At 50.1% G+C, this 21,213-nt stretch overlaps 1 protein-coding gene across 3 annotated transcripts in view; it reads right to left on the reverse strand.

The window, feature by feature from the left end:
* HIVEP1 (HIVEP zinc finger 1) overlaps positions 1–19,992 on the reverse strand; it is a 157,910-nt gene extending 137,918 nt beyond the window's left edge. Inside the window, exons 1-2 of one of the 3 annotated variants that reach the window (XM_075532481.1) lie at positions 19,859–19,992; positions 13,010–13,149 (exon numbers count right to left, since the gene is read on the reverse strand). In XM_075532481.1, the coding sequence (XP_075388596.1) occupies positions 13,010–13,049 (40 nt within the window). In that variant the 5' untranslated portion in view covers positions 13,050–13,149; positions 19,859–19,992. Of the gene's footprint in view, positions 1–13,009; positions 13,150–16,266; positions 16,525–16,779; positions 16,924–19,858 lie in introns of those variants that run through there. The other 2 variants (XM_075532475.1, XM_075532484.1) reach the window with 2 other exon arrangements.
* Positions 19,993–21,213: the final 1,221 nt, after the last annotated feature.

A 21,213-nucleotide genomic window follows, 5' to 3' on the forward strand; every position in this document is an offset into this window, starting at 1 on the left:
CCCCGTTATGCAGGGCTGAGGTCGTGTGGATGAAGACTGACAGCAAACAGGCTCACGGAGGTGCAAGGGGTGACAGACATGTTCTAAAACGGGGTTTTGAAAGAAACCACACAACGCTATACATATCTATGCACATCAGTGAACCGCACACAGACGATCGGTGAGTTTTACCTATGAATTACCTTGGTAAAGTTGTAAAAACAAACACCTTGCACAATAAATGGCCATCTAGACTTTTTAAAAAAGGTAATCTTCCCATGAAAGAACACATTGTCGAAGTCACACTTCCTGAACCGTCTAGCTCATCCAAGATGTCAGCGTCAACACTGAGCACGCCACTCACCGCTCCTATGGCATGAATTCCAGTGGAATAGCAAATCAATGTCAATTATCAGTAGCGCTCAAGCCACATCACGTACAGTCATCCGCTTATGCATGCTAAGGAAACATTCACTTACATGCTCCCTTCATAAATATCTGCACCCCGGTCTGGACTTTCAAGTGTAAGCCATGATGGCGCACAGCCTTCAGCTATGACGTTCCTACAAGGCTACAAGGTGGAGCGGCTCACCACCGCACCAAGAGGTCCCGGCAGAGGCTGGGGTGGTGGCAGCCACACTGCCCCCTCTTTCTGTTTTACTCACACTAGTTAAGCAATCCACTCTTAGCCAAAGGCCTGTCGCTCGAGCTCAAACTCATCTGCCCACAAGAGGAAGACAGAGCAGTCCGGTTCCCTGAGGACTGCAGCCTTGAACCCCTACGGGCCAGTTCTGTGCTGCCTTACAGGGTCATGACTCTGAAAGTCTTACAGCCCGTGGGTTCTACAGAGGCATAATGGCACTGTAGTTAAGCACTCAGCTGATAGACTGATAGCTCTGAGCTTCAAACCCACTCTGCAGGAGAAAGATGTGGCAGACTACTTTCGTAAGAGACTTCAGCCTGGCAAACCCTCCTGGGCAGGTCTGCTCTGTCCTCTGAGGTTCCTGTGAGTCAGAATTGATGACAGCTGGCTTGGGGCTTTGGGGTTTGGGTGGGGGCGCTAAGGTGGATGGAAACATGCTGACAGTAGCTGCTCCTCACACTGTGTCTGAGCCCTGTGTTAACACGGGCACGCGTCGCAGTGAGCCGTCTAGGGAACGAGCCCTGCATGTCTGTGGACAATTCGCACTGCTTTCCAGAGGACTCAACAGAGCCAGCCCATGAAAATACCACTTCCCACCCTCACGCACATCCCACTGTCCTCCACCCAGCAGACAGACCGAATGAGTAGAACAGCACAGCCAGTGTTGTAGGACGCTCCCAAGACTTCAATCACGTTCTCCAAAACCCAAGCACCGATGGATACACTTCATGTGGCCCCAGCAGCCACGGCACGGGCAACGGGTCCCCTCCTCCGGCCCCAGCATACACTCACTCGGGAAGAGGTGCCTCCTGGAGACATTCTGCTGAAAAACAGTCCTCTACAGCTGTGGGGGACATGGCGCTGGACACGGGTGCCACCTTGCATCATTTTTCTCTATCGCACAATTAGGAATAAAGGACAGCACTGTCTGGCAGCGCCGTTTGCTCCCTGATCACGAGGCCTTTGGGCACGTGGAGACCTGGGCCCTTGGTATGGGGAGACCAGGAGCAACTGAATTCTTCCAGCCTCTCTCTCCGAGACTTTGCCTCAGAACGACAAGTAAAGGGACATCTTCCAGAAAAACCTGGTCTTTGCACCTCTGCTCTCCTGAGAGGGTTGAAAGCAGCAGGAAATGGGTCTGCGCTTATTCCAGCAGCTGCTCTGCATTCACTTACGAGTCGTCCAAAAGCTGTGCTACGGTGTCCCGGGACTTACGAGTCATCCAATAGCCATGCTACGGTGTCCCAGGACTTACGAGTCATCCAAAAGCCGTGCTACGGTGTCCCGGGACTTACGAGTCGCCCCAAAAGCCATGCTAAGGTGTCCCGGGACTTACGAGTCACCCCAAAAGCCATGCTACGGTGTCCCGGGACTTACGAGTCGCCCCAAAAGCCGTGCTACGGAGTCCCGGGACTTACGAGTCGTCCCAAAAGCTGTGCTACGGTGTCCCGGGTGTTACGAGTCGTCCCAAAAGCTGTGCTATGGTGTCCCGGGGAGCATGCTGACCTTTGATTTCAACAGTGAGTTAAAATCCCGGTGGCCCTTCACAAGTTTGACGCCAATGGTGACATGACGTGCTTCACTGTAACTAAGGTTGGTGGTTCAAACCTACCTGGGGCACCTCCAAAGCAAAGACTGCTGGGCTGTTCTACTCTGCACAGTGGGCACAGACGGGGCTCAGTGGCAGCTGACAAGGCAGCACGGGATGATGAGGCATGTTCATTCACTTCCAGGCACAAAAGCATTTATGAATAAATCCAGTTGATCATATAAACAGAGAAGCTGGATTATATGAAGAAGAGTGTGGCATCAGGATCAAAGGAAAGCTTATGAACCACCTGAGATATGCAGACGACACAACCTTACTTGCAGAAAGTGAGGCGGATTTGAAGCACTTTCTTCAGGAAATCAAGGATTGTAGCCTTCAGTGTGGATCAACTACAATGTAAGGAAGACCACATGCTCACAAATGCACCAACAGGTCGCACCATCATCAATGGAGAAAAGGTTGAAGTTGTCAAGAATTTTGCCTTGCTTGGATCCACAATCAATGCTCATGGAAGTAGCACTTGAGAGATCCAAAGACATAATGCATTAAGTAAATCTGCTCCACAAGACCTCTTTAGAGGACTGAAAAGCACAGATGTTACTGTGAGGACTAAGGTGTGCCTGACCCAAGCCATACTATTCTCCAACGCATCCCCTCCACGTGGACACACTGCATAAGAAGACTGGAGGCTCACTGATGCACCTGAACTGTGGTGTGGGGGAAGAAACCTGACGTACCTTGGGTGGCTAAAAGGACAAACTCATCTGTGTTAGAAGAATCCAGGCCAGCGTGTTCCTTAGAAGCAAGGATGGCAAGACTTCATCTTAATATTTTAGACATGTTGTCAGGAGAGACCAGTCCTTGGAGAAGGGCTTCATGTTTGGTAAAATAGACGTGGGGCAAAAAAGAAGGCCGGCAGCAAGATGGACGGACACAGTAACTGCATCATTGGGCTCAGGCATGGCAACAATTGTTTCCTTCTGTCGTGCACAGGGTCGCTATGGTTCGAAACTGAGTCGGTGGCACCTAACAACATCAATAAACCATCCAATTCTTACTATGTTCTAAACAGAGATCAGCAAACTTTTTGGTAAAGGGCTACATAGTAAATATTTTAGGCTTTGTGGGTCATAGGTCACTATTCAGCGCCGCTGTCACGGAAAAAAGCAGTCGCACACCCAAAACTCAATGGATGGGCATGGCCACGCTCCAATAAAACTTTACTGATGATTTGCTCAAGTGGGGAGGAAGAAAAACAAAAGCAAACCTGACTCATTCTTTCAACCTCACATCGTGTTCCCTGCACGTCAATAAATGACACTGATCCTAGGTGAGGTTGATCTTTAATGTCAAAGTATTGTAAGATCATCTCCAGCCACTGACAATCCCCTCTTGCAACATTAAAAAAACAACAACCCAGTAACTTGGTAACTTAATCATTCACAGAAGCGTTCACGCCCAACGTTTCCTTTCCTCTTCTTCCAACGAGTTTTCAAGTTCATCAAGAAACCCACTCTGAGGAAGCAAACAGAACCAACCAGCACGTCTACAAGGTTTCCCCGTGGTCCTCCTCCTGCCAAAGTCTCAAAACGACTTCCTTTCTCTGCCAGGAAACCCTTTCCCTTCTTTCACACGCATCTCAACCCTCCTCCTCACTGGAGTATTCCCCGGGAAAAAGGATCAAACTCATACAAGAAGTCTTTTCTGCCGGATCTTATCAAAGTCAGACTTTTTTTTTTTGCCCCATTTCTCTTTGAGAAGCCCTTACGACATTGATTACTACATCCATATGAAATTACCTAAGTATCGGTCCATCTGCTCTGGTTTTAAGTCGGCTTCGTGTGTCTGGGCACCCACGAGACGTTCTCCGAGAGGACAGGTCTGGTTGTTAGTGGACACCGAGTTACGTCCGGCTCCCGGCGACCGTGCTACGAGCAGAAGAGAACCAATCCACGGGATTTTCAAGGCAGTGAGTTTGGACGCACAATCAGCAGACCCGTCTTCCAAGGCACTTCTGTAACCTACAACCTTTCAGCTAGTACTCCGGTGCTTATCTACTTCCAAGCGCAATGCTGTCATGTGTCCTTGAGCCCAGACTGACTCACAGCCACTCTGCAGGATGCCGTGAAACTGCTCCATAGGGCTCCCTCGGCTGTCATTTCTATGGAAGCACATGGTCACAGCTTTCTCACATGAAGGGGATGGCGGGTGGGTTCAAACTGCTGGCCTTTGGATTAGCAGCCAAGTGCTTGACCGATGCACCACCAGACGCAGGCCTGTAGTTCCCTTCATCTGCACCTTTTACATCTTTTATATATGGGGGAAACATCGTAGACTGTTTTCTTTCAGAGTTTACCTGGAGCTTCGATATTGTCATTTCCCCAGAGATATTTTCTAAATCTTCATGGCCAAACTTTCAACTGTTATGCTGAACCTCCCGATTAAACACTGCCATCCCTATTATGTGTTTGGAATCTCCCCTTCCTACAATGTGTAACAAAACAAACATCTTTAAGTAAACAAACATCTTTGGTGGAACAACTAGTCTATCTTGAAGAGCTTAGAAACGCCCTTGATTGCTTGCCACAGTCATTCCAACTTACGAGTGATACAGACATACAACTCGGAAATGAGTTTCGCACAATTACAACTCCGGCCCCCACTCACAGCCGCCCTACACAGGGCTTCCAAAAGAAGTCTTTGCAGGGGCGCACAGCCTCGTGTCCCTCAAAGTGGCTGTTGGGTTTGAACCAGTGCCCCTGTATTTAGCATCCCCATGCCTGGCCCACAGCACCCCCAGGGATCCTAGAGGGCTTAGTGGGGGGGGCAGCACCCCCAGGGATCCTAGAGGGCTTAGTGGGGGGGGGCACAGCACCCCCAGGGATACTAGAGGGCTTAGTGGGGGAGGGGGGATAGCCCTTCGCAGCATTATGATCTCCTGAGTTACCTCAACTCTGCGTGCTACAGTTCATCAACTACAAGCTTTATTTCATAACTAGAAGGAATAGCATTTCCAAACTACCAGCATTAGCAGGTAGAGGCCTGAAGGTTAAAAGCAAAGGTTCTGTAACCTCCCAGATGTGTGACCCTAGCAACACACAATCGAGGGCTCTCTACCACATTCTACCAAAGAGAACGGTACTAGCTACCTCCCAGGGCTGGAAGGGCCAAGTTAGAGAATACGTGGGAACATCTTAAAGACTAAGCATTGAAAAAAGAAGTCGGCATTAATCGATCTCGGCACTAAATGCAAATCGGTTAAAAAGTACTTCCTCCTGAAATGAGGTGAGTGCTGAAAAGAAACCTAACTCTTAAAACTCCTATAGTTCCGCTTGAAACCTAGCAACTACTATCTTTAATTAATTACAAAGTAAATTGTTTCCTGAATGTCATCCCGGTGGCCTAGTGGGTTACTCAAATTGGGCTCGGCAGTTCAAAACCACCCACCATGCCTTAGGAGAAAGATGAGGCTTTCTACTACCATAGATGTAGTTCATCTTGGGAGCCCAGAAGGCAGCTCTACTCTGTCCTATACACTAACTCTGAGTTTGCATCAACATGACGGCAATGAGCTCTTTGCTTGTTCTTTGAAAATCCTTTTAAATAATTGTGCTTATGCACTGACTAGCCTTAAAGTCATTTCTAGAACAGACTTCAGCATTAAATGTAGTTAAGAACCTAGTGAAAACTTTCAATGTTGAAAATATTTTTAAGTGTCAAATTCACATAGTCCTTCACCAAATACAAATGTTAGCCAAAAAGGTCTTCCTTCTGGAAAAATGACTAGAGTGCTGAAAAGAGCCTATTTCACTATAATTTCCTGTTGTATTAAACAACGCCTGAAATCAAGTGCTTTATAAAAATACAGTCGCATCACTTGTAACTGGTACATTGCTACACACAGATACTGCTAAAATGTTTTCAAAGAATTAAATATGTCATGGAAAAAAATAAACCATTTAATTTATTCAATAACACTTTTCCAGATAACACAAGCATCAACTTTAGCCCAGACTTGTGCAAACTGCTTTGCATTCTAAATGTAAGGCCTAAAACTGTGCGTATCTCAGAGGGTCTGTGCACGTGACAGAGTGTTATATTCTCCGTGAAGATAAAATTATACCCCCTCAGAATACGTTTGGAGCAATGGTGCTCCAAAGTCAAATCGTTACTCTGACTAATCACATTATTACATTTGCATTTGCTTTTAAAAGGAAAAAGGCACTTGGTTAGTGCTAACAAGCATTCAAGAGGCATCAAATAGGCTCTAAACATGAGCTGAAAAATAATTACCTGCAGAAAACAAAAGTGATGGGGCTGCTATATTAAATCCAGTCCCCTATTTGTTATACGAGTCAAACTAAATAATGTGAGCTATTTACATGATAGTTCCTAATAACTTCAGTGCTTTTTTTTCATCCTGTATCAGCAAAAACTATTTCTGAAGCTAGTGCTGATTTCCTAACAACTCATACAGATTTCTGCACCCCCCCCTACCACCTCCCCCCCCCAAAAAAAAACAACCCAACTGAAGTTGCTTTCCCTATTAGATTGATAACTTCTTAAATTCTAGGGCTGTCAGTTTGAAAAGCAGCAACATGGAACCAAGTCTGAGTTAGAGCAGGCTCAGGGGCCATGTGTTTGGCTTTTTGTTGATGTTGGATATATGCTGAACAATCGATTCCCTAGGAAACAAGGAAACACGATTGCACGCATGGTAGAGGATTTCACAAAACAATCACTGGAGTGCGCTCAACCTTCACCATAAAATGAAAAATAATCATCTTAATCCTGAAAACTTCCTGCAGTGTCTTCTGGTTCCATAGGGGCAGGGCGCAGAGGGCGGAAAGCTAGCCCCTGAAGCACACACCTGACGACTTATCGATCCCACCGGACCCACCCTGCTGACATTTGTTAAAGCACAGCAATTACATCAAATAACAAGGCCTCACACTTGGTTTCCTGACAACTTAGACCCAAATAGAGAAATTGCTAGGCCGAGCCTCATTCCACATTATCAAAATAGGAAGCAAGGGTGGAACGTGCTGAAGCGGAACAATCGTTGAGGCAGAGGCCGGGTAAGAACTTTCCTTCCCCAATTTTTTCCCGGGATCTCTCTCTCTTGCAATTCCCAAATCGTGAGTGCTGGAACAAGAGCAGAACACTGGGACGTGGCAGCCCTCAACAGCGAGCGCAGTGGCAGGTTCCTCTATGCAGTATAAACATGCAGTCACGGGTTTCATGTGCCGATCCCTAGCGCCTCTGTGTACAAAGCACCGGCAACACCGAGTGTGACATAAACCAGCTCTTTATGAAATAAAGTAATAGCTCTCAGTAGTGAGCGTTTACCCTGGGTCAGGCAGTGTGCCAAACGCTTTACATGCATCGTATCATCTAATCTTCACAATTATCTCCATTCTACGGACGAGGAAGACAACACTCTGAGTTTGTCCGAGCGGCATAGCCACGGAGTCGCAGCTCTTTACGGTCACCGTTAATTAAATGGACCATGTGAAACAAAGGTTAATGATCACCACTGGACTTATCTCGGGAGGCAATTAAAGAGTTACATCATAGCAGGTGCCTCGGTCAGAGGCTGCAGAAGCACCAAGGACATATTTCTTACTAAATATTTAAAAGCTTAAATTTTATGAGCATAAATAAGGTTACCCGCCATTTTGCTTTAAAAACAAAAAAACTAAAACCTAACATATGCAGATGTCTGCTTTTGCAGGCAGAGGTGAGTAGCAGTCGCTTTGGGTAAGGAATTTATGATGCAGCTAAGACAAAAGCTCCAGAGCAGATGCAGTATCCCTAAGTACTACGGACATGAGTCCTGTGGGAGGTGGGAGGAGACACTTTTGGCCAGGGGACAACACAACAGCAGAGGCAAAAATGAATTCGAAGAGGTGAAAGCTTCTTTGGTTGATTTATCTTCACACAGAGAAGGAAAGCGGAAGAAATAGAGGGAGCGGGGAGAACGGCGGCGGAGCGTCCAGAAAGAACAAGAATGCCGGGTCTGCATGCTGAGCGCCTGAAATAGCAAAAGGCTGTTTGCCCATCAGATTCAGAGGTCCAACTGAGAACGGACACTTCCTTGGTCAACCCCGGATTTGTGACCTCCTGTGTCCATCGCGGCTATGGTCTCATCACGTCTTAATACATTGGTTTTCACAGGGGACACAAGTGAAAATCTGCTACACCATATTCTCCAAGGCGGCTCTGCAAAAGGTGGATGAGTACTTGGCACTTTCCACACTGGTTTCCAACCTTACTGCAGACAACAGTGAGTCTTTGCAACCCTCGGCCCCAATACACATCAGAATGGGTAACATCTGTTTCCTTAGTTAAACACTTTGAGAGCAACTTCACATTGATGGCTGGCATGGCTAATAGACAAACCCTTATCCCGAGAGGACCCCTACTTACCATGTTACCAGAGACCACTCCAAGCACTGGGAGGGGGGAGGGGGCAGTGGGGTCTCGCTCCTCCACTAAACAGGGGTTCAGTGAAGAAGGGCAGTTGGGGATTCTCCATTCTCCATCCTCCACCCTCCCAAGCATGGGCGTTCTGGCTGTGGAGTTGTGCACATTGGCCAGCAGGCCCTTCTCCACTGAGCCAGGACTACACAGCACCTCACTTGTGGCACTCCTTTCACGCTCTGCCAGGCGTTGTACTCAAGCTCACAGGGGCTCCATCACCCTGCAACTCCACCCACCTGCATCTCACACATGAGAAACGGGCACCCAAGGTAAGGGCTCCATCGATTAGATATAACCAATGGCAAGGAGACCAGAATGCCACAAAGCACCTGTCCTACAGAGGGCACACGGAGTTCTTCAGATCTAAGTCAGTCTTGATGTGAAACTTCACATCCTGCCCCGATACATCAGCCCTCAAACTTTTCTACCAAAGAGCCCGTAACAACAGAGATAGGCAAATGGGATCTCCGCGTGGGACCGTAAGGTGTGCATGCATGACTTTAAAATGCACGGAAATTACGTATACCGTTCTGACAGTATCCTTTTATACTTGTACAATGCTTGAACGCATACACATACAGACACATATTATGTAAGTTCCCCCCAAAGTCAAATGCCCATTTCAGAAAGTTACTCTGTGTTGATCCTGTGGCTTTGCAAGTCCACAGGGGTCTGACCAGCTTTAGATAAAAAAATCCACTCAAACTCGCCACTGGCTATCCCGTCAATACTGACGCAGAGCCTCCCCCTGGGGGTTTCCAAGACTGTAACTGTTTAAGAGAACGGAGGCCCAGTCTTCCTCCCGTATTGCTGCTGGCGGTTCCCACCTGCAGACCCTGAGGATCACAGCCCATCGAGTAACCACTACACCAATTTGGTTGAAGAGTAAATGCTGTTACGAAAACATAAACATATAAAGGAAGGATTTGGGGTTGTTTGTTTTTTAATTTTGACTTAATTACCAAATCTTCACACACTATGTTCCAAGGACCCCTAAGAATGACAACCACAAGTGTGCACACCACACTCCCTACAGTAAGCTGGTCTGGCACTCCCTCCCTGGCCCTGCGTTCCCCGCTCCCCATCGATTCATCTTTACTAGACCTGTCTGCTCCAAGTCACAGCAACAGACCACAGGTAAAGCAAAACAAATGCGCTGGTCCAAACTGCTATCATGACACCTTTCAAAGAAATGCTGGAAAATTAATTTTAGTGGCTAACCTTTACCTGCTCACTTGAGCTCCCAGGGACAGATTCTTCAACCACCTCATTGATCAGCTTGTCATACTGTGATGGATGTTGAAAGCTATGCCATTTAATATTCTAAACACCAGCAGGGTTGCCCAGGGAGGACAGGTGTTCAGTGTAAAACTTCCAGACCGAAACAAACCAGGAACACAGACCTGGTGACCTACTTCCACAAACTAGCCAATGAAAGCCTTATGCATCACAACAGAACGCTGTCCAACTCCCTTGCTTTGGCTAGTTCATCAGGAAGGCTCACTCACTGGACGCAGACATCAAATTTGGTCATGTGGAGAACACACAAGGGCAGTGAGGTGAGTGGACACAACAGCCAGGACAGTCCCCTCAAGCACGCCAGAGGACTAGGGACAGGCAATATTTTGTTCTTTGCATATAAGGTCTCCGGAGTCAGAGTTGACTCAAAGGCAGCTGAGCAACAACACTGCAAACACACATAGTCAGCCAGCAGAATGTGAAAGATAATCAATCCACCTTGGCACTTCCTGGCCTGTGTGCCTTTGTTGACCCCGAGTCCAGCCTGGAACCCCTCCACTCTCATTCACCTCTCCTGAGGGAGCTAAAAGGAGTCCCTCTTTTCCATGCCCACCCTCCCTGTACCCCTAAACCAGGGGTCCTCAAACTTGTTTAACAGGGGGCCAATTCACTGTCCCTCAGACCCATTGGAGGGCCGGACTATAGTTTTAAAAAAAAAAAACTATGAACAAATTCCTATACACACTGAGCATAACTTATTTTGAAGTAAAAAGACAAACGGGGCAAAAACACCTGGCGGGCCAGATAAATGTCCTCGGCAGACCGCATGTGGCCCGCGGGCAGGGCCATGGCTTGAGGACCCCTGACCTAAACTGTCACTCTCTCAAGTGTCGTGAGTCTGTTGGTCCTCCAGATGTAGAATGAAGGGTGCTCTCTGCGCCTATCTACTTCCACCTTTTCTTTAGTGACTACGAGTTCACGATTAACACACCACTGTCTAGACTCCCACTTGTAAGACCAGAACCCAATTAATTTCAAGTTCGCTCTGACAAGTTGAATTTCAGAAAAGAACGTTCCCCATGAAAACACGTAGCCTATACACTGAGTTTCGCCTTCACTCAGACAGTCCTTGATCGCTTGATGTCTCCAGTCTCCTTCCACTTTCGCTCCAGAATGCAGTATGGTGCATAACTTAGAAACCCAATGACCCAGTTAGGGCACAAGTTCTCAAGCCAGGATGGGATGCACTCACCTGTCTTGTCCGTTTCCTGGATAATGTCTCAGCCTTAAAAAACCCGCTCAGGTAATGCATTTTCTCCCCTAAATCACTACTGATTCACCCAACCTGTGAACCACCCTCATAACCAGAACACAATATGGCCCTTCTGTGGCGTTCCCACATCTCTGCAGTTACATGTTTGCCTATCTCCCCTCGTCAATTCCCAGCTTTACTACCATTGTATCCCTGAAACCTAAGACAGTGAGTGGTACTGGGTGTTCAACCAACGGCTGTTGAGTATTTATTTGATGCAGAAAGGAAGCGTCACTGGCCTAAACTGACTATTTTTCAGTCTAGTATGTTATCTACAATATAAAGTGAATACTTTAGCGTGAGGAAAAAGAAATCTAGAATAAAATGTGTGCATTTTAATATTTATCATCTAATGAATAATACCTTCAGCCCAATCATATTACCCATCCCTTCAACAAATACATGGACTCCAATTAATTGCCTGATACCGTTAAGGCTAAGGCAGATGCTGAGCGCTTACGCGGTGCTTCTTTTGTGCACCCTGGCACCACGTGCCCCCTCTGAACGCATGACCTATAAAACCAGGGCCTAGGGCTCCAAGTGCCTCCCTGGACATGCACCCTTGGGTGTTGAGGCTCTGTGTACAAAAGCAAATGAGACAAAAATCCCAACCTTCAAGGTGCTCCAATTCCAGGGAAGGAGAAACACAAGCACAGGTTTCATTTCCAACATTTTCTACGTGTCTCTAAAAAAATCATAAATCAGACTTGGACCCACTACACTTCACGCTCTGCATCTAAATTCTCACCTCATTAAGCTCTCGCTCTGCAAACATCAATCTGAACTGGGCCTGGCAGGACCTCTGCCAGCAGAGAGTCTGAGTCCTGATTTACAGGCAGGAAACGAGCACTAGTTTCAGATTCAAACAGGCTGCAACATTGATCATGTTTTCAGATACCGCTTTATAGTAACTGGCCAAATGGAGTGCTTCAAAGGAGATTTTCAATTAATCTCTTGGGTGTTCCAGTCACTCCTTGCCTTGTATTTGCTTGGGAATGTTTTTCTCTCTATTACAGTAAATATTTCATAAAATCCTTTACTGAATTTGCAATCGTTTGCTGAAACAGTTCATGGCGGAACACTGCTACATTCTGCTGCCAGCATTAAATATAAAAGATAATTGGTATTCCAGGTTGATACAACCCATGAAAACAATATAAACCTTTTAGAACCGAAAGCTAGTCTTCTGGTCTGAAAACGTCTCTGCTGTTAGGTGGCACACTTTGGTCCTCAGTCTGTATGAAATGTGTCACAGGCATACAGTTCTTGACCCACTGCCTCCCTCTTGGATAATAGGTCACTCTGCCTCCAAGTTCTGAGCAGATGTCAACTACAAGTCTCTTCCCTTCATCACTGGCTAATCTAACATGTACAAAGAGAAAGCACGGAAGAAGTGTGGGTACGGGTAGGAAAAATAAACACAATTAATGGTGATTCAGCTAACAACAACAACAAAAATAGGTGACCATCAGGTTCACTTCAGGGTCCTTGACCCAAATACGGTTCATGTAATAAGAAAGGTGACCTTGGGTTTTTATAACCACATCTAATTATTGGGAAGGTACAGTAATTTTGTCATATTCAATTGATTCCCTCAGCAGTTATCTAGGAAGTCTCTCCATGGGCAGGAGCTACGGCGGGCAAGCAGCCGTGAAGAGAGAAATGGGACCAGCACGATGAGGTTTAGCAGCCAGCAGGTCCTGCCATACCCATCACCAAAAAGAGCCCTTATTGTAAGACCAGTTGACGCCTTCCATCTGTGGAATGACTGTTTTCCTTTCAGGAAGAAAACGGAGAGCCTTACCTCTTAGATTGCGCGGGTGAATCTGTTTCGTTCGTGGCATCTTCGACTCAGAGGTAACTTTTTCTTCTTAGAAGCTGTCGGAAGAGCAGGCCACAGAAAAGCAGCCCCATACACTCAATATACATCCATTAATCCATGTGCTAGAAAGGGGGCGGAGGGGAGGAGAGAAAAAATTCTATTTCAATGCCTTCGGAGGAAAAAGCCTTTCAAATATTATGTCTTAAAGCATAACCCCAAATTCAAGCAAAGATCATGGGGGAGAGGGGTGCTGCGACAATAAATGACTTGCTTTCAATAGGACCAGTTATCTTGCCAATAACCAGGCCTTTTTGTTAACAGGAGAAAAAAAATCTCTTTATTTTATCAGAGAAAACTAGTAAACTTCAATGCACTGGGTTTCAAGATACTATGAGGTGCAATTAAATTATAAACTAGGTTATAAATATACTGCACATAGCACCTGTCTGGCCAATTATAAACTCTTTGAGGGCAAGGGATATTCATACATTCATCTTGTTTTATACTGTTGCTCTTAATGCTGTGCCCCAAATATTACAGTTTGCCCTTCTCGGCTCATGATACAAATGCACTCTGCCTCTCCCAGTTTTTCTGAAATGCATGTGTGACCCTTTCAGGCTAATGATCTGGGAGTGAGAGAAAGGGGCACTCCTTCCAGCCTGGAGCATTTAATTACCCGAGCAAGACAGCTGCCCACTCCTTCCTACACACACACACACACACACACACACACACACACCACCACCACCACCACCACCCAGCTTTCTTTGGACTCTGCCCCAGGACCATCACAGTTCCACAAACAAGAAAACTTTGTTTTAAGTCACTGAGATTTGGGAGCTATTTGTTACTGAGACTTAACCTTGACTGTCCTGACGTAGACATTAAAAAAAATAAACAAAATAAAGCAATCTCAAGTACAATATACCAGTGCTACAGCAACCTACAGGGTCCCTAGGCAGCCCAATGTGTTTGCGCTAGGTTGCTGACCACAAGGTTGACAGTTCAAACCCACCTAGCAATACCTGGGGGAAGTTCTGGTGTTCCACTCACATCAAGAAGACCCTATGGAGTTCAGTTCTACCTTGTAACACATAGGCTCAGCCATAAGTTTGCTTCTTGGTTTTTGGTTCTTTTGTTGTTGTTGTTGTTGTTGCATTTTTAAAAAGTAAAACCTATGTTCTGAAATCAGCCAACTCAATCTACTCTTAAATCACATTCTCCAGGATTCTAGCATTAAAACTCCAGTTTTAACTTCCTGCAATAAAGCTGATAAGCAAAGCCTGGTATGACAACTTTTACTAGAAAATGGTGCTCAATTATTAAGCAGAGAGGCACGAATGGGATACCAGGGGTTTGGTTGAAACCTTTGACTACGATACCTGGTATTGGAGAAGAAACAAGAGAACGCACACTGAGCTTCCACCATGAGCCTAGGTCCTTTCTACATATTACCTAATTTAAGCCTTAGCAATAGCTGATAAGGCAGCTATCATTCACTCAGTTTACAGATAAGAAAACCCAGGCCTGGAGAGGTTAGGTAACCTGCCTGAGGTCAGTGACTAAGGAATGTGGCTCAATTACCTCCAGTGCTTCCTTCTTCCCTGGAGATGGTTAATTCCACCTTCTCTCAGGGTCTGTCCCAAGAGGCTGGATATGTGGTTTGGCAAGGCGTGACTCCTTTTGGGATTAAAACCAGACTGGGTTCAAAGCCAGGCTTTACCCTCTACTGTGTGATTATTCCCACATAGTCTAAGCTCTCTGATGATGAAGGCAATCATAATATGCCCTTCAGATGCTTATAAGGATTCAAGTAAACAATGCACGTTTCACCTGCCTGCCACGCAAAAATGATCGCCTGTGAATTCTCCTTTGGAAAGGCTACCTGGGGAAAACATGTTTAATGTCCTGGTATAAGGATTTGGAGACTTGGGGTTTCATTACAACAGGGACAGAATAGAAAGTGCTACCATTGAGTTCATTATTTTATCACTGCTGTACGTTAGTAAGGGTTCAGAAACATCTGGCTTCTGCGTTGCAATAAAAACCATTAAATGACATCTCAATGGTCCTTTCCCTTAGCACTGCCTGCACTAAAGAGGCTTTTACCAGGAAGCTTCTGATTTAATAGTGAATTTAGAGATGATAAGGCCCAATAAATTTCTGAGCACTTATCTACGTTCTTTATTAATCTCCCAGCTTTAAAATGGTCACGACAAATTTAAGTTTTTAAATCGAGAACTCAGATGGTAATCCAACGACGTGATCTCACACGATTCAGCGCATAAATGTACAATATGCAAATTCTCCATCGCTAACGACTCCCTGCTACCCCTTTTCAAGCCTGCTTCCACTGTCCCTCACTGTCCACATCCCAGGCTTACATCCATGGAAGGGAGGAAGTGGGCATCCTCACTGGCAGGCGCATTGTAGCGACTAGGGCCAGTGATAAGCCGTTCCTTCACAGCAAAGAAAGAAATACTACATGGAGCCAAAACATGACACGATCAAAAAGCGTAAAGACAGTTGCAAGGCGAAAAAACATGAATGAATGTGGAGGGCGGAGCCTGGGAAAACCCCTCCGCAACGCTGCACTGAACAAAGCGCTTCGCCTGCCAGGAGGAGGGGGGAATGGAAGTGCCAGCTCGGGAAGGAGCCCGGAGTGGATGCGGCGAGCTGGAGGAGAGGACGAGAGGACCAGAGGCGGCGAGTGCAGCAGCCCGGAGACTGCTCCTCGGCGCCAGCTCCGCCGCCGTGCCCTCCCCTCTGCAGCCAGCAACTCCTTCCCGAGCCCGACCCGCAGCGAGCCCGAGCCCACTCACCGAGCCCACCGCTCCCTTCGCACCAGCTGCGGGCGCTCCCGCCCAGCCCGGAGCGGAACTAGCCGGGTGGCCCGGAGTAAAGGGAAAGCCAGCCACAAAGCCGGGAGGTGGGGACGCCGAGGCCTGCTCTCCCGCAGCCCCCCACCCCCGTGCAAACTGCAACTGCGTCTGCGGCTGGAAGGCGGGCACCGAGGCTGGGCCGCTCGCTACCTGCTGGGCTCGCCGGACCGCAGCTCGGGCCGCGCGCGCACACGAGGCGAGGGCGCCCCAAAGTGGGATGTGCCCCCCCCCCCACGGAGCCAGCCCCTCTGCAAGGTCGGCGGTCGCACGCACGCACACACATACACACACACGCCCCACCCGCCGAGGGGGTGGTCCTGCCCCCCCCTCACCCCCGCCGCGGAGCCCGCGTCGAACCTGCGGCCAGGACGCCCGGCGGAGCCGCGGCCGCTGCACCGGCCCAGGAGCTGCGCTGCTGATGGCGGCGGCCGCAGCTCGGAATCTCCGCGACCCCCGCGCGGCGGCGGCGGCGCCTGGGATCCCTCCTTCACTTGACAACCTCCAACACAAACATAACCTCCTCCTCCGGCTCCCTCGGTCCCGAGCCCGGCCCTCCGCCCGCCGCCGCCGCCGCCGCCCAGCAGCAGCTCCACCACCAAAGGCCGGCGACTGACACTCCAACCACCCGGCGCTGAAATATTAAACAGGGGGAGCGGGCCGGGGGCGGGGAGGGGAGCGGCGGGGCGCGCGGGCGGGGGCCGGCGGCGCGCCGGGCGGGGGGGAAGCCGCGGCGCTCGCAGCCTCCCGAGTCCCGAGCCGCGGCATGGTCCCGGCGGCCACGCCGGGGGGCGGCCGGGCCAGACGAGGCGAGGCGGCGGGGTGGGCGGCGAGATCGCGGGCCGCGGGTCGGGCGCGCGGCGCGGGCTTTACCTCTCCCCCGGGGCAGAGTAGGGCACGGTTAGCGTCTTTAGGGGCGACGCGAGGAGGTGGCCGGCCGGCCGGCCCGGGGATAGGGAGGCCGAAGGTCGGAGGCTTTCCCGCGGGTGGGCGGGGCGGCAGGGGATCCCCGGGGGCGGGAGGCGGGGAGGCCAGCGGAGGGGGGAGGGGGCGTCCCCCGCGGAGCCAGGGAGGGGTCGGGGACGCCCGGAGCGCCGGGCCCAGCAGGGCGGGCCGGGCCGTAGGCCCTCCCCCGGGTCGCGGCGGGCTGGGAGCCCAGGAGACACACACTCGTGCGGAACCTGCGCCCGGGTCTCCCCGGCGGGGCGGGCCGAGCCGCACCTCCCGCGGGCCACCCTCCCGCGGCTCCGCCCCTCCCGACCTCAGCAAGGACCGAAGGGGCGGGGGCGGAAGGAGGGGCGCCGGCCAGGGGGAGGGGCGTGGCTAGGGACCGAGCCGGGGGGCCCGGGTCGCGCCGGCTCGCGGACTGGCGCCCCGCGGGGGTGGAGGGCGGGCCCGGCTGGTCACGCGGCCCCGAGAGGGCTCGGCGGGGTCGCGCAGTTGGGGGCGGTTGGTCCCGGAAGAGGGGCGGGGACGGGCGGGGCCGCAGCTTCACGTTACCGACTCTTTACTTTCTGAAGCAGGATGTGGGCCGTCCCGGTGACGTCATGGGGTCTCCCAGCCCCGCCCCCCGCCCGGCGGATGGGGGAGGGGTGGGGAGGAGGGAGGGCCTGCGGCGCCGGGTGGTGAAGGGGTTGGGGTGGGGGGGGGGACCCCAAGGGGGTTTCCTCAGCTAGGCGGAGAGGGAAGGGGAAAGTCATTGTGAAACTTGAAACTCCTCAACTTTGAAAAACAACTTAAAGCACCTCGGGAGGGAGGCGGGGTGTTGGTTAGGGCTGGAGAAGGGGCCGCGTTCTTAACTCTGAACTGAAACCACGTTTCGGTGGCGGATGTTCTATTAAAAGACCGAGGAAAGCCAAGGTTATTCCTGAGGCCGCTCCAAAGCCGGGTGGTGGTTCCCAGAGCCGCAGCTGCGAGCGCAGTTAACCCCTGCCTGCCCGCCTGACAGCTCGGGGCGCCCAGGGGAAGAGCCCACTGGGCCCGGCAGTGGAGTCGGAACGCAGCCCATAGCCCAGCTTCTGGGGCGCCCAGGAAGAGAGAGAGGGCCAAGAGGGTGTAATTAGCCAGGGTCTGGCCCCGGCTGCTGGAAAGCAGGGGAGGAAACAAGGAGAAATGTATTGACCAGGAGAAGCTGCACCAGGGTAATCAGGGAATTGGGGGGCTAGACTTCAAGAACAGCAGGAGCTTGGGGCTCAGAAAGTCCACATGGACGCTCTAAAAAAAGAAGTCGAACGTGACAACCCGATGGTACCAGTCAAACTTGAAGTAATCCAAAGATTTTGATGCAGAAAATGTCTACGATTAGAGCAAACCGGTTTCCCCTTTTAAGGAATAAAAATGCTAAACGACCATACTCTCACTAAGAAGGCTGACCATCTGTGCAAACTTGAATTGTTTTGTTCCCTGGGGCGTCCATTAAGGAGTCTAGGTTTTCCTGCAAGGGTTGACCCCTGAAAGTACCCTGAGGATGTCCTGCCTCGAGTTCTTTTGCGTCTGGAAAAGCCCTAAGCTCCTACATGGGAATCATAGTCAATAATGGTGATCTTGTAACCAAAACTCTCATGTGATGGGGCAAACATGCCTATTAAACTGAATGTGGTGATAAGAGCAAAGATCTTGCAACCACTGCCTGTATTTGAAATGACACCGAACATTCGCTATTTCCAACCAAGCAAGGAAAATATACGCGTTTTCTTTTCTACCTGTCTTTTGAAATCTAGTGGATTTTCAGTCACAAAAACTATGTAGCTCTCTAACTGGGCTATTTGCTAAAACGAGAGAGACTTCCATTAAATGCACCTCACAGTCTTCAGAGGAGCCATACAAAGGTTACTTGGCAGTTATTATGACTGCTTTGTGATACTTGGGAAGCAAGCAGCACGATTTGAAGGGATACAGTTTTAATAAAACACAAGTTGAGTACACCACAAATGCATTCTGCAGAACACATTATATGGGATTTGGTATTGCTGTGAACTTTCTGGCTAAATTACACACGCGCTTTTCAATTATAGCAGGCTAATTTGTCTTTTCAGTTTCTTAAAGGGAACTTTTTCAAATGTCTTTGGCTACTCAATTTTAACTTTCTTAAGCAGCAACCTAGTATTAACCTTTCTTGCGGATACATACAACACAGAGCTGGCTCCTAGGACGTTTTAGAATTTCCTAAATGTAATTTATTTTCACAATTTTGCCTTACAATGTTCAGTTGTCAGAATGCTGGGCAATCCAGCCAAACTCTAAAGTCGTTTGTCTGGTCTTAACTATTATGGTGATACAAGTCCCAAATGTATCCTACAAACGGAATGTGGGAGGGCATGATCTCGTACCAAAAAGAGAAAGCAAAAGGTCAAGTGCAGTTTGAACTGTCAAAAATCTTAAAACAATGGGCAAGGGTGCTCCTGCTGGGCAAAAGGAAGGAGCGAGGGGGTTCCCAGGTGCACGTTCCTCTCCAGGTGCATCCCTGCTGGAAGTGCTGCTGGACCCGTGCAGTGTCACCGGAGGCGCCACGCTTAGTTCTCCTGTGCAGCCCGCGTGCGGAGCGCGGCAGGTCCGCCGCCGTCCCGCCGCGCCCCCCGGACCCCGCTGCCTCGGCCCACTGCGTTCCCGGAGCGCCCCGACCGGTTCCCACGCGCCCTCCGCGGCCCCCCCTGCCGCGGCCCCGCGGCCCAGCCCGGCCCCCGCGCCGCCGCCACGCGGAGATCCCGGAGGTTCCTCCTGCTGGCCGCCGGGTCACGCCGCCGCCCGGCCCGCCCTCCGCCCTCCGCCCACCGCGGCGCGCCGGGCTTCCCAGGCCGCCGGCCCGAGGCCCTCCTCCCCCCTCTCCCCTCCACCTCCTCCCCCCTCCCCACGGCGACCCGGCGACAAAACCTGACCCCTGACCCGCACGCTCGGCCAGCTCTCCCCGAAGCCAGACAGACGTCAGACAAAAGAGCCGGAGAGAGAAACTTACCCCGACTGCCACGCAGAAGTCTGCTCCGGAGCTTCCTGGGCTCAACTTTTCATTTTTAAAAACAACAAAAGCAGAAACCCAAAGCCGCCTAGTTTGCAAGTGGGCGTGAGAGGAAATGCTAGGGGGAGGGGCCTCCCTCTCGCCGCGGCTTGCCCCCCCCCCTCTCCCGGCCCCGGCCTGGGGCTTTGATGTTTCCCCGCGCACCGCCTACGTAGGTCGGTGCCCGAGCTGTGCGCGCTGAGCACGGAGGCAAAGGTCTGCCCCTTTACCTGCTGGGTCCCAGACCAGGACGCAGGTGGTCCCCCTAAAGGACTTCCCCTTCCTACCCGCCGCGTCAGAAAGTAGCCTTTGCACCCGCTGCCCGGGGTTACCTGAGAAAAAGACGCCGGGGAGACGTGAGCAAAGCTAACAACCCTGAGTAGCTGGAGCTCTGTGCCATCTATGATAAAGAGGCCATCCAAAGTAGGCCGATGTGTCCTCCACTCTGAGCGCACACTGATGATGGTACGGTCTGTTTTCTATGGCTTTGTTCGGTGTTGCTGTCTGTCTGTCTTGTGTGTGTAATTTCTCCCTGGGAAAGACCCGCAGCTCCGCAAAGACAAGACTGTGTTTTTGAAGAAAATAAATAAACCCCCTAGTAACCGTGCATGGAGTACATCACCGGTCCGCACATCCCCGCCGCCGCCTCCTCGAATTATGAATGGTATCTTATTTATCAACCCTCCCAGCGCAGCTTGGCTTCACTTTGACCTTGATATTAACAGCTCCAGGACCATCAGCAGGATGAACAGGGTTTTTGTTGGCGTTGCTTTGTTGTTGTTTGTACACATTAGTATGAGAGTTCACGGGCTACCATTCAGCTCGAATTCTCACATCCATTTTATGCCAACACCGGCTTGTGTGACGGCCCTGCCCTGCCCTCTGGGAGTTCACAAATTAATGGCGACTGGGTAAGCATATGGGGAAGTACCTAGAGGGGAGAAAGATTCGAGAAGCAGCTTATAAACGGAACCAATTAAAATTATACAGCGTTATTTACGTGCTTGCTGAGAGGTTTCTGGATTGGGTGGAAGAGAAGATTATCAGAGTAAATGCCATCTGAGGGTGGGTCCTGAAATGGGGAGAAAGTTCAAGATTTAGCAATGGTCTCGGAACAGCTTTCCAGGCAAAAGGAAATAGCTCGAAGGTGAGAGTGTGGTGGATGATGGTTTGCCCAGCTAGAGCAGAGAACCCACGCAGGTGCAAACGGAACACACACACACACACACACACACACACACACACACAAACCAGCTGCTGGCAGTAGAACTGTGCTCCATAGCATTTCCTATGGATAGTTTTCCAGAATTTGATTG

The sequence above is a fragment of the Tenrec ecaudatus genome, chromosome 1, assembly GCF_050624435.1.
Source record: "Tenrec ecaudatus isolate mTenEca1 chromosome 1, mTenEca1.hap1, whole genome shotgun sequence".
Classification (NCBI taxonomy): Eukaryota; Metazoa; Chordata; class Mammalia; order Afrosoricida; family Tenrecidae; genus Tenrec; species Tenrec ecaudatus.